The sequence below is a fragment of the Protopterus annectens genome, chromosome 4.part0 (assembly GCF_019279795.1).
Source record: "Protopterus annectens isolate FY-2018-M chromosome 4.part0, PAN1.0, whole genome shotgun sequence".
Taxonomy (NCBI): Eukaryota; Metazoa; Chordata; order Ceratodontiformes; family Protopteridae; genus Protopterus; species Protopterus annectens.
This window is the reverse complement of record NC_056733.1, coordinates 167,726,463-167,740,802: the sequence shown is the minus strand read 5'-3', so window position 1 is coordinate 167,740,802 and position 14,340 is coordinate 167,726,463. Positions and strand designations below refer to the sequence as shown.

The following is a 14,340-nucleotide window of genomic DNA, read 5'->3' as shown; positions in this document are numbered from 1 at the left end:
GAATTACAAAGCATGGAGATGACTAAGAATAAAAATGCAATGCATAAAATGTAAGCACTTCTATTTATGTTTCAGCCTTTGAGAGTATTCTCTTGCATAGAAAAACAATGCAGTGTATAACATGTACGCACTTTTATTTATGTTTCAGCCATTAGGAATCTTTTCAGTTCTTGAAGAAGAATGCATGTTCCCAAAAGCTACAGATATAACCTTCAAAAACAAACTTTATGACCAACATCTTGGCAAGTCCAACAATTTCATGAAACCCAAGCCTGTTAAGGGAAGGGCAGAAGCTCATTTCTGTCTAATGCATTATGCAGGCTTGGTGGATTACAATGTGGACAACTGGCTGGACAAGAATAAGGACCCACTGAATGAATCTGTGGTGGCTCTTTATCAGAAATCTACAGTGAAAACACTGGCCACTCTCTATGCTACATATGTTATTGCAGGGACAGGTAATATTGCAATATTTACTTTATTATTTTTGCTACATAAAAAATGAAAAGTGCACTTTTTTCTCAAAATCTGACTTTTATTTAACTGTGGATGGAGTTTTTAGAGTTTGATGTAAAACTCAGAAAATAATAGAGACAATACTCTGTGCACTACAAAAAATAAATTGTATTTTATATTAATTGTTTGTCGATTGATTAAGCATCACCAGAGACAAGTATATGCTTTTAAAGGTGCCTAAAAGCATTTTTCTGCTTACATAACTTGTGGAGTTTTACAGTGTGATACCAAGGGCTGTGGGAATCAAACTCAGGTCAACAAAACAAAACAACTGTAGTTTACTGCTTTAGTGCATTAAACTGTACTGAAAGCCAGAGTTGTAGGCTCAGTGCTGCTCTCTAATCTGGTGTTCCTCAACTCTAAGATGAGAAGACAAAAAAGGAAAAAAACAGGATCAGTTCCCAGATCAGGTGCTTCTTACCTAAGGAGCGTTATATCGATTTATGTACCTCTCCACTCTACAACTCTGAGCAAACATCAATGTTTTTTTATTTTTAAAAATTGTAGCAATCTGATTGCTATATTTGTAATAAGTAGCTTGCTGTGCTACAAGTTATACCACAGAAAAAGCGCTGAAGTTCTGACAGCTAAAGCCATATCCAAAATGTTCATTTCTGTACAGACATTTAGAAATGCCTATATGGAAATAAATGACATTACTGCTCTGCCAATCACATGCCCTAATACCCCACACTAGGGGAAGCTGCCATCTTCACTAGCTACACTACTGAAATCACACCGAAAACTAAGTAATATGTTTGAATCGTATGATACCAATGCACAGTTTGTTGTGCATTTGCAATTTAAGACAACTTAAGGTGTGAAACAATAGCATGACTAAAAGTAGTATCCCTTGACTAATTAACTCATTCAAGCCTATAGCACCTTTTTTGTATAATTCCTGTTAAAGCCCATAGCTCCATATGGCATCCAGACCTTTCTTGGGCCTGACCTTTTAATTAAATGACTTACCAGCTTATAACAGGCAGAATTAGAGAGGGCAAGAATTTATTAATACAAATGACACTAAGATTGTCAATCTAGGATGTCTCACAGTAGAAAAACCCTGATTATCGTATGCTTATTAAGTTGATTTTTCAGAAAATGCTCTGGAATGCAAGGATGTGTGCAGGCTGTAAGAGGTGCAACATTTCACACCACATAGGTGTTAATGAGTCAGCAGGTGAGGAATTTTGTACCTGTTGTTTATTGAGTGGCTGAGCAGGTGTTGCTCTCATGCATGCTTGGAAAATTGTCAAGTGAGTGATTTGTGTGGCTAGAGGTAAATTGCAAATTATTGTATTGAAAATAATGCTAGAGTGTTTTTTTACTTTTTACTATTTTTATATTACTTGAGATGTATATCAGTGGAGTTTCTGTGTTGTGATATTTTTGCCTGATCCCTAAATATTTTGATTCACTCTTACATGAGTGGCCATGATGTCTGATTTCTTCTAACTAACGGGTAACTGTTTGACCCTGATCAGAGATATGTGTAGCTGGCTTGTTTTGGAAGCAGAAAACTGTGGCATGCTTTAGTTATATAAGCAGTAGTTCAGTGTTCTACTGTCTCTGCCTGGTCTTCTGCGTGTTTAGCTTCATTCTCCCTGAGAGCAACGGATACATAGCAGTCATGCATGTGACACAAAGATCAGCAGAACTAAATGGTCTGAAGCAGTAAACAGTGTTACTACGTAAGAAGTTTTAACAATGGATTGTTTTAATAATTCATATACTGATATCAAGAGTAATCATTCTGTACAAATAGTTTTCTCTTATTGTGCTTTTTTTTTTTACCTTTTACAGGTGCATTTAACTGCAATTAAAACCAAAACAGTATTTTTTCTGCTCCAGTAAGTTTGCTAAATTGAATGTTGGATGCATAAAAGCACACAGCAAAAAAAAAAAAAAAAAAAAAAAAAAAGACATTATTAGATTATTCTGCATCTATCCATGCACATCAGTTTAGCTGTAGTGTGCTTTTATTTATTTCATTCCCACAGACATTACTTTATAAAGGCTGTCAACTTGTACAACGGATAAGTCAGTTCACATAAGCATCGTAGTACTGGCCTATAGTTAGCAATGAAGTATTTTAACTTACATTACTTAGCAAATACTACTTTGTCTGAGTGGAATTCAGCTTGCAAACTTTCACTTTCTTATTTATTTTTCTGAAAAGAAAGTAACATTTCAAGAATACACACCTCAAATTTCTCTGTCTAGATGGAAAAGCTTGTATAACTTTGTATTTCCTCCTTGTTAGAAAAAGGGGCAATTTTTACCAGTGCAAAATGTAACATTTGCTAAAAGGACAAAGGGAAATTTCTGTCATTATGCAATTAGAATGCATACGTTTCTGACTTAGAATCACAAATGAAACATCTTAGGAAAGAATGATACTAGTAAACATTATAATAGCGCAGTTATAATGGGAATTTGTAAGACTGATCCAATCCCATTTCTTAAAAAAAAAAAAAAAAAGTTAGAATTTCTTAGAGCTATCAACTATCAATGCTGAATCTTATTAACAATTTGAAAATTTGCTTTGACGCTTTAGAATTGTCACTGAGTTATAGAAGCCTATTGCCCGGTTCCCCACCTCTAATATTGAAGGTGATGCAATGGTAGACAGTACACCAACTGTGCCTCATAGCCAAGATAAAGGAAATGCAAGTAACTTGCAGTGCTCAAGGATAAATGTTGGCTGATTAAGTAAGAGACATAACTCTCCAAAGTCTCATGAAATAGAATTTGATGAGGTTCTAAAAGGACTTTCAAATAGTAACCTGAGGAGGACCTAATACATTGTTACTAAATACATCAACCACTTACACACTAAAGGGTGAGAGGCCATTTAATGTCTCTCCCTGTATGGAAACAAATCCAATGAGACACAGTAAGAGACCATGCAAAATGGGTATAATTGGAAAAAGTATTCAGGAAGAGAGCTCTTCTATGAAGAAAGAAAGAGAAGAACTCTTGGCAGTAATACCCAACTCCAGGATCAGATTACTAACTCCAGTATAGACTTTACTATTGGAACCCAGAATGGGAAAAGTCTTACTACTGGGAGCTACTATTTTAAGAACTATTATTACATCTGAAACAAATGTTCAGCAAAATAAAGTTACAAATGAAATCATGTGTGCAATTTCGTTCCCAATTAAATAACGGCAGGCTTATAAGCAATGTGTTGAAGTTGGTTGATATTTTAATACTGTCTTTACAAATATCTCAGTTTACTCTAACTGTTCATTTCAGAGCTGACTTTCAGCTTAAGAGGTGTTATCTGTCCAATATATGATAGCACCACAAAAATAGGTGTGGACCACTTGGGCTTTTGATCCTGAGTGATGCCTGCCTGGAGGGAAGGAATAACCAATTTTACAATGCTTTTCACTCTTGATCCTAAACGGTGAACAGATTTCCACATGTAGTCGGTGGTGGAGCTAGCTCTAAAAAGAGCTGTTTTAGCCCTGTGGGCAGCTGGAGCTCTGTATAGAGCTGTTACAGATCTCCGTGATCTCTGAGAAGAGCTGTTTTGTGTTTTGAATGCAGATGCGGTAGCTCTAAAAAGAACTGTTTTGTTTGGTTCACCAAAGCTGTGTCTGTGCCTCCGGCTGGTCTTACTGGAGCTGATACAGATTTCTGTGAGCTCTGAGAAGAGCCGTTTTGTGTTTTGAATGCCCGTTCGGGTGTCAGTGGGAGCTCTAGTAAGAGCTGTTTTGTTTTGTTCTTCAATGTGTCTCCTGTTGCTCTTACCTGAGCTTATACAGATCTCTGTGAGCCATGAGAAGAGCTGTTTGGTGTACTGTGAGCTCTGAGAAGAGCTGTTTGGTGTAAAGTGCAGATCCACGTGAGCTCTGAGAAGAGCTGTTTTGTGTATGGTCACACTGGGCTCTGGGAAGAGCTGCTGTTGTTTCCTTCGGTGTTCCGCGGTGGTGTCAATCTCCGTTGTCCTTCTTCTTGAACAGATCTTTGGTTCTTTTGCTATGTGTGAGTCCTAAAAAGGACCATTTGTACGCTCCCCAAGCGCCGGTCAGAATGACCTGAGAGCTGTTGCTCTGCTGCTTTTATGCTACTGTAGAGGGGGCGTGGTTGAGTGACGTCCAATGAGAAGTGACTAGTTGGGGGTGTGGCCCTGGTAGGCCCACGAGGAGAGGACGTACCTGGCTGGAAGCTTTTCATTCCTCTTATTTAATTCCTTTTTGTTTTTGTCCGGCTTCTTGTTCGTATGTGCCGTACCTTACCTCTAGCACTACGTTGGAGCCTTTCCCTTTGTCACAGTTATACCTATGTTTGAAAACTATAATAAAACTTAAATGTAACCAAAATAAATAAAAATTTAACTGTAAAACAGAGATTCTGTGGTGGGTGGTTTGGGGAGTTGAGAGTTCTTGAGAAATATTCTGGGGTTACTGACTATAGTTTTAGATTTAGACTTGCCATTACCATCTGTAAAACATTGGAAGCGAGCTTGGTTCTGAGAAAGATTCTGAGATGTCCGGCACTTTCGGGGCAGATAGGGAGGTAGCCTGTCTGCGCTCCTTCATCAGGGAGAGCATACATTAGGTAGTAAAAAGTTAAAGGTAGTTTGAAATTGAAATTTTACCTTTTAAATTAAAAAATAATCAAAAGTTGAGCTAACACTTGTAACTTTTGCGAGGGCTGATACAGTAACAGTTGTTACACTACCGTCAGTTAACTTACTTCAATTTTAGTTCTAAAACCAAATCAAATGTTCGCTGGAGAACCAAATAAGAGCGTCGAGACCACAGTTTAAAATCCAATAGTTTATTTCAAAGGCAGCAAAATGTTAAAATTTAACACTGACCACTGCAAATACGTATTCAAAATTCTTCATCAGAATAACAAACAGGAATGATGGTTCACAAACTCATTATATAGTCATCATTCAATTGAAATTAAGACAGTTATCCAATAAGAATAAACAATTAATGAACCTGCTTTAATGACCTAATATGAGTTACAAATACTCATGTCCAAACAACCCTATTTGAATTTGATGTAATAAACGTTAAAATATTTAAAAATTCAAAGATATTATATACATGAATATAAATAACTTTTTTTAAAAATACTGAATATATAAATAAATATGTGTAAATGTTTACATTCATAGTAGAGCAATTTTCTAACCAAGGAAAATGCATTAATGATGCCATCTGCTGGAATTTTGTGGTAATTAAAGTTTAGCTGCTCTTAACTTGAGCACTGGAATGATCGATATCACATCATTTAAACCAGGATGTTTAGTGGCATCCAAAATAATCTGCCAAAACAAGTTCCCTGTGTTCTAACTTGGCCTCCTACATACCACCTCTAACTTCTTTGGGAACTATTTCCAAAACAAAGAAGCTAAATGAAGCCTGTTGGCATGTTAAAGTGTGACGAAATAGTGCATTGTTTACATTCTGTTTTCTAATTTCATAATGATGTTCGTAAATTCTCAACTTTAACTTCCTCTGGGTCTTCCCTACATAAAATGAGTTACAGGAGTTACAAATAGCCAGATAAACAACACCATTGGTATTGCAGTTGGAAAAATTAGTACTCGTAATCTGCCTATTTCTACTGGGTATGTATATACTAGAATTGTTGGCTATGTGTGGGCATTGAGAACAGAACCCACATTTGAAAGTTCCAACCCTTCCTGTTCTACTTCCAGTTTTTGGACCACCAACAAACTCAAATAGTTGCTTAAAGTTCAAGTCTTTTTTGTAAATACATTTTAGGGGTTGACTGTGTGTTAAATCCAAGTCAGAAATCTGTCTAAATCTGTCCCATTCTCTGATGACAGTTTGTTTAATAACACCTGAGTCCCTAGTATAGTCCATAATATATGCCTGTTCCCAATTATTGAAGGTGTTTGAGAGGTCATGGTTAGGCAATGTGTCAGATGTAACAGAATCGTCCTGACCCAGGATAGCGGCAAATCTCCCCTTCCTTCCTTCCACCACTTCTTGAACAACCTCTTGAATCAAATTTTCTGGATATCCTCTCTCCCTAAACATATCCATAACAAAATCACATTCTTTGTTGAAATCTTTGTCATAGGAAGTCATGCGGCTGATCCTAACTAATTGTCCCTTGAGTAAATTTTTCTTCTGGAAGAAAGGATGGCCACTATTAAAGTGAAGGTAGGAATTGGAAAAGGTCTTTTTCTGATGTATTTTTGAAGAAAGGGCATTATTGGCCTTAATCAGGGAAATGTCCAAATATATCAATTCTTGGTAGTTAAAATTAAACATAAAATCCAAAAAATTGGTTGTTCCTTTAATATAAGAAAGAAATTCAAAAAATCTGTCCTGAGAATCAATCCAAAAGATGCAAATATCATCAAGAAAACGTTTGTACAAACATCAACAGCTGGCAAATTGGCTGTTGGTGACAAATTGTCTCTCCCACCATGATAAAACTATGTTGGCGTATGTGGGGGCACATTTTCTCAAAAATTTACTTAAGGGACAATTAGTTAGGATCAACTGCATGATTTCCCATGATAAAGATTTCAACAAAGAATGTGATTTTGTTATAGATATGTTTAGGGAGAGAGGATATCCAGAAAATTTGATTCAAGACGTTGTTCAAGAAGTGGTGGAAGGAAGGAAGGGGAGATTTGCCCCTATCCTGGGTCAGGATGATTCTGTTACATCTGACACATTGCCTAACCAGGACCTGCCAAACACTTTCAATAATTGGGAACAGGCATATATTATGGACTACACTGGGGACTCAAGTGTTATTAAACAAACTGTCATCAGAGAATGGGACAGATTTAGACAGATTTCTGACTTGGATTTAACACACAGTCAACCCCTAAAATGTATTTACAGAAAAGACTTGAACTTTAAGCAACTATTTGAGTTTGTTGGTGGTCCAAAAACTGGAAGTAGAACAGGAAGGGTTGGAACTTTCAAATGTGGGTTCTGTTCTCAATGCCCACACATAGCCAACAATTCTAGTATATATATATATACCCAGTAGAAATAGGCAGATTATGAGTACTAATTTTTCCAACTGCAATACCAATGGTGTTGTTTATCTGGCTATTTGTAACTTCTGTAACTCATTTTATGTAGGGAAGACCCAGAGGAAGTTAAAGTTGAGAATTTACGAACATCATTATGAAATTAGAAAAGAGAATGTAAACAATGCACTATTTTGTCACACTTTAACATGCCAACAGGCTTCCTTTATCTTTGTTTTGGAAATAGTTCCCAAAGAAGTTAGAGATGGTATGTAGGAGGCCAAGTTAGAACACAGGGAACTTGTTTTGGCAGATTATTTTGGATGCCACTAAACATCCTGGTTTAAATGATGTGATATCAATCATTCCAGTGCTCAAGTTAAGAGCAGCTAAACTTTAATTACCACAAAATTCCAGCAGATGGCATCATTAATGCATTTTCCTTGGTTATAAAATTGCTCTACTATGAATGTAAACATTTACACATATTTATTTATATATTCAGTATTTTTTTTTAAAAGTTATTTATATTCATGTATATAATATCTTTGAATTTTTAAATATTTTAATGTTTATGACATCAAATTCAAATAGGGTTGTTTGGACATGGGTATTTGTAACTCATATTAGGTCATTAAAGTAGGTTAATTGATTGTTTATTCTTATTGGATAACTGTCTTAATTTCAATTGAATGATGACTATATAATGAGTTTGTGAACCATCATTCCTGTTTGTTATTCTGATGAAGAATTTCAAAAACGTATTTGCAGTGGTCAGCGTTAAATTTTAACATTTTGCTGCCTTTGAAATAAACTATTGGATTTTAAACTGCGGTCTCGACGCTCTTATTTGGTTCTCCGGTGAACATTTGTTTTGGTTTTAGTTTCATTCTTGTTCGCTTTTCATCTCCTTGTTGATTTTCAATTTTAGTTCTACTTTTAAACACCCATTGTTCAAAACATGAATACATTATGCCTTATGCCTGTGAGAAAAAGATGAGCGAAATAGATAGCATACCTTACTAGGAGCCGATTAGTTGTAGTTAGCATGGTTAAGTGCCCTGAGGTTCAGGACTGGGGTGATGGTCTCCATGTAGTTGAGACCTGGAGGGTGCCTTGCTTCAAGTTGTATCTGCCAGATGAGTTCTAATATATGACAGAGAAGCTGTACACTTATGTTTATCAAAGATAAGGAAAATGCTAATAAAAACCCTTGAAATTTATCTGGGTAGTTCATACATTTAAAAAAGAATGTTCTGACTGAACCACTGACAGCCTTCTCTAATGCTCTTTTGTGCTTTCTGTTTAGGGATTGGAAATCCATTATAGTCCCAATCCACATAAGGGGGAGTTCAGACAAAATAAACAGCTACCATCCAGTGAACTGAACATTAGTTCATGCTAAAACATTTTGAGAAATATTTAATAAATGTCTTGAAATGTACTCATGAATTCACTCTACAAAAGGACCCTCTATAGATTTCTTCAAGGGAAATCAACTATAACTAGCCTTAGCTGAATTTTATGAACCTCTGTCCACAGCCATATATTCAGGACATTCCGTAATAGCAATTTATTTAAATTGTTCTAAGGTTTTTGATGACATGCCCATTGATGATATATCATCAATAGTTTAATATCTCATCTATTAAACCATTCATTGATGCATGAATACAAATGTCTTAGAAATTGCCATCATAGAACTATCCTGTCGAGTTGTACATCAAACTGGCAGAAATGAGGGCCTGATTCTGTTTAACAGTTTCTGCAGCAGACATTGTCCAGAATAAACATCTATTTAGATTATATTCATATATGGATAAGAAATAATGGACTTACTCTCAGTATTCAAAAATGTCCTCTCTATGAATAACTTTAACTATGCCCTGGAAATAAAATTATATAATCCCACACTAGAGTAGGTAAAGGTGAGAGAACTCTGTGGATTTTGATTCAGGTAAGTTTACTTTTGGAGAAAGTCTCAGTCATATTAGATATTAGAAGCAATTCAGCACATGGGATTGTTGTTTAAAACCATTTCTTTAAGAGATCCATGTAAATGAACAGGGTCAGACAAGCTGATACTTTTTCCCTGTTACAATATAATACCTCATTTAGAAGCACTTCAGCATGTGGGATTGTTGTTTAAAAAAAACATTTCTTTAAGAGATCCATGTAAATAAACAGGGTCAGACAAACTGATACTTTTTCCCTGTTACAATATAATACCTTGTTTAGAAGTATTTCAGCACATGGGGTTGTTGTTGTTTAAAACCATTTCTTTAAGAGATCCATGTAAATGAACAGGATACTCAAGCAGTTTTAGTTATAGTTTTTTTGGCTGTTACACAGCTGGCCATCAGCTGCTCCAAGTGCCTTTCCTCAGTTACACTGTTTACTGTACCCACATGACCTCCTCTAGACTTACTCCAACCATGTCCAGGGCCATTGAGGAGATCAAGGTATTCTGGGGTAGCATCATACTGCTGCAGATGGAGTGGTTCTCTCTTTTCCTTCCAACCTGCACCACCCAGTAGTACCCTAAGGGTGGACTGCACATTGAGGGTCAGTGCTGAACCACTCCTCACTTCTTCAAGTAGCTGATGCCAGCATGATGCCCTGTGCATCCTCAGGCAAGTGTGCAAAATTTCTCCCCTCATCTTCACCAGAAAAAGTAGGTCACAAGAGTGTGCTCCAAGAGTGCATGCCTCCCTCGCTTCCCCTCAGGGTGAGCACTCCTATCCACGTCATCTTGCGCAATCAAACACCTGAGCTGCTAATTGAACTTGGTTCTCTTGGGCCATAGTCATGGATTTATCCATCTATGTCACCAGTGCAAGACCATACTTTATCAGTTGTTGGTGAAGAGGCCAGGTCCAGTTTTTGGAAGGGCATACCACACCCATTACAGAAAAATCTGTGTGTTATTAATGGATCAGTTTATTTCTTCTCAGGGCATTTCTGTGCTATTCTTGGAAATTGAGAGGCTTTGCTGACTCTGTCTTTGAAAAACCAGTACTGTACTCAAACTTGTCTCCAAATATCCCTGCAACAATACAGGCAGTTAAGGAACTATAGCAAACAATGCATAAAACGGCAAAAAGCTTATAATATGAACACCAAAAATTCAGAATCAGACAATCCAAAACATTTTGGAAATTCATAAATATTTTGCTCAGTCCTGGAAAATCAACCCAACCCAGCCCATCCCCAACCAATAACTCCTGAAGCTTTGCTTCATAGTTTAACTAACATTTTATAAACAAAGTAACTTCTCTCTTAGAGAACAGAACTGCTTCAAATCCATCAACCTCACCATAATCACAGGGACTAAGCTTCAGGTCACCTTTAGTAGGGGTAACAATTTAAAAGGATTATTTGAGAACAATCACAGCGTAGGGTTGAACCATGGGTCTAAAATGTCTAAATGTGGTATGTGTACCAGTTGTAAGTTTATCAGCGATGGCTCTTATGTAGCTATTCAACACTACAAAAGGTCCATTTGTTGTCTGGTCTGTTGTAACTGCAACACCAGAATGGTGGTGTATGTAGCAACTTGTTTGGGGTGCCCGGCATTTTATGTGGGTAAAACCACACGTAAACTGAAGGAGAGAATTTTGGAACACATTAGGGACATTAAAAACAAAAGGACCACTAATGCGTTGTACACACAGTGTGAAATGTGATAATTTTAAAAAGGTTATATTTTTTGTTATAGATAAAGTATCTGATAATGAGAAAGGGGGTGATGTTAAAACATTATTGGAAGTAAGGGAGACCATTTGGCAACTTAGACTCAACACTACAAAATTTCCTGGTATTAATGAGTGTTCTTCTATTGCAAGTATTTTAAAATTTAGGGCCAATTTAATTTGATTTTATATCACATATATGTACACATGTATTTTTTAAAAATCATTGTTTATTGTTGTTTTTATGGGAAGTGTTAAAAACTGGTTTCATGTGCATTATTTTTGATGTAGGAATGTTGTTATTGTCTCTTTAAGAGTTAAAAATGTCTGGAGGACCGATTAGTAGAATTGTCATTGATTTAGGTAGCAAAATATTTTAATTAGCAAGTACTATTTAAGTAAAATGTTTTAGTTTTGCATCACTCTGATGAAGCCCTATGTATGGTAAGGGCGAAAGCACTTAGTTTGAGTGTCAGTGTCTAATAAACTGGTGTCCATGACAGCTTCAAGTTCATGGATTTATTTTTTCTTTTTGTTACAAGTGCTGCAGCTGTTGTGTTACTTTTTTACTTTATTTTGGTCAGTTTGCGATATTCCCTGTATTAACACTGCAACCAACTGATGGTATTAACTTGATCATTGAAGGGTTCTTGGGCCTTGGTTAACCGAAGCTAGCCAGGATTTATTGTTTTGGTCCGATTCTTTAAAGGGCTGAACTATCCTGACTGTGTCTTTACAGCCACCCCACCCATAAGGTAACTGAAATTTTTTGCTAGACTTTGGCCATAAGATAAGAAGGGCCCTTAAAGATGTACATAGTACTTTCTCTTCATGATCTGTATTAACACTGCTATGCTTCTGAAACAAATGATAGTAAATAATAAATAAATAAATAAATGCTGCTTGGCACTATTTTTGAATTCAACCCCTATACACTAATGTAGCTATATACTAATATAGCTATATGATCTTGTGCCATAATTCACTGCTGCACAAAACGTAATGTACTATTATCACAACTATACCCTCCTCCATCATTTCATCTCCTTTATCTTCCTTGCACCTCCTCACCTCCTTCCTTTCTTTGGGCTGCTCTAACTCTTTACTTATCTTCATATGTCCTAGATTTTGAACAAATCTTCATAATAAATATTCTTACGTAAAAACCTAAAAATCTATGCATACTGATGATATTGCACTGGATATATCTACATTTTTTTAATTATTCATATACAACTCCTGTAACTGTTATTTTTAATTTAAATTGTTTGTAAATTATATAAATGATGCCAAGGATGCCTGAATAATAGAACTGATACTCATAAATGAAACTGTCCATAAATGATGAAACAATGCAAATGACATCTGTATAATGGAACTTTTCTCTCTGGGTCTCTGCTGAAAAAGGGCGCTGCTCAGTCAGACTTTCCCAGTAAACAAATCAATAGTGTAGCTTGGGTGGGGTGCGAGGGGCAACTGCCCCAGATGCAGAGTGTTGTGGGGGTGCGATCAGCTGATCCTGATTTCTCTTTAATGCAATACTGACTTTTAAACGCTGGTTTTACATTTGTGGTCAAACCTGAGCATTGTAGCTCTCCCTGTGTGGTCTAAGCTATAGAAACTGCTTGCTGTATTGCTGCAAGCATTTTGCTACAGTTTAAAAGTAAAAAAAAAAAAAAATTTAAATACAACCAAAGCTCTGTAGCACTCCATGCAGGCAGGGTATAAACTGTAGCAACTGTTTGATGCATTTGTAGCAAGCAGTTTGCTACAGTTTAAAAGGAAGACATTTTTTAAAACTCAAACATAAACGGTGTAGTGTTCCATACAGGCAGAGTATAAACTGTAAAAACTGTACTGCTTGAAATGTTGAAGGATGGATTGGGGCAGGGTGCAGAAACAGGGCCTGAATGGTTGGGGCAGAAGGGCGGGGGAGTGCATGTCATCCTTCTGGCCACCTGATTGATGTGCCAGTAGAAGGCACATCTGATATATATATATATATATATATATATATATATATATATATATATATATATATATATTGCTTTTTAGTGGAAGAGATGGGGGCATAGATCAACTGCAATAAGCCAATCACTTACAATGTAGTATGTTTTTTTTTGCTTTTCACTTGAAGAGTTGAGTGGATGCCGGTTCACAATACCGTCCTAGGGAGCTGGTTGAACCAGCTATGGTTTCAAAACAAATGCCACTAAATAAGAAATAAACAAATAAATGCTGCTTGGCACTATTTTTAAATTCAACTGTCATGCACTAACAGGTATTGGTTTATGTTATGCACTGGAATATATTTATGATTAGTAATCTTAGTCTGGACTATTTACAAGAACATGTTGGGTACTTTTCTGGGATGCTTAAGACCATGCACACAATTGAGCTGTGCTTTCGGGGTAGATAGTGTATTGTTATGTTACAGTTGTCCGATGGTAAACTGCAGTACTTACCTAAGCAAGCTGGAAGGAAGGCAAATATCATTTTTGATATATGGGTCAGCCAAAGCTATATTTTAAGTGCAAAGAATTTATAAATGTTTTGCTTTCATTGTAAACAACTGATTGCTTGTGAAGACTGTTTGGAAAGGGGACTCTTGAAGAAAATGTGAAATTAAGCACTACCTGTGATCTATGTGGTCACTTTTAGAGGAGCTAAAAGGATTCTTAAAAAAAAAAAAAAAAAAAAAAAAAAAACATATTTACAAGGTGGGGCAGGTGAATGCATTGCCTCAGAACTCAGTTTTCCTGGGGATAAGTCCCATAACATACTGGGACTAAGGAGCAGAGAGAACTTCCTGTTCAGCTTTTCAGTTCCTCTCCCAGTATGCCAATATTTTCCTAGCCAAAGATTTCTTTAACAGTTTAATTGCCAACATTTAAATGAATAACCCAGTCTTTTGCTCCACCTCACTTTCCTTTCTCCATTAGCACAAGCTGTTTCCTTAAAGTCATCCTTTAATGCATTACATCCAAATTCTCTGATGCCAGCTATGTCTGCCACTGATTCCATAATTCAACTGAAACCCATAGCTATGAATATCCTTGCAGGGAGAGATCATTGTGCTTCTTTGCAATAACTAAGTTATTGTGCTTTATTGCACATGTATCTTCCATTTTAGTAAGC

General features: G+C 36.3%; 1 protein-coding gene across 3 annotated transcripts in view; it reads left to right on the top strand.

Annotated features, from left to right (window-relative positions):
• LOC122799227 (myosin heavy chain, skeletal muscle, adult-like) overlaps positions 1 to 14,340 on the top strand; it is a 446,467-nt gene that overhangs the window by 373,551 nt on the left and 58,576 nt on the right. For all 3 annotated transcript variants that reach the window (XM_044068147.1, XM_044068148.1, XM_044068149.1), the window contains one exon: positions 149 to 458. In XM_044068147.1, the coding sequence (XP_043924082.1) occupies positions 149 to 458 (310 nt within the window). The remainder of the gene's footprint in view (positions 1 to 148; positions 459 to 14,340) is intronic.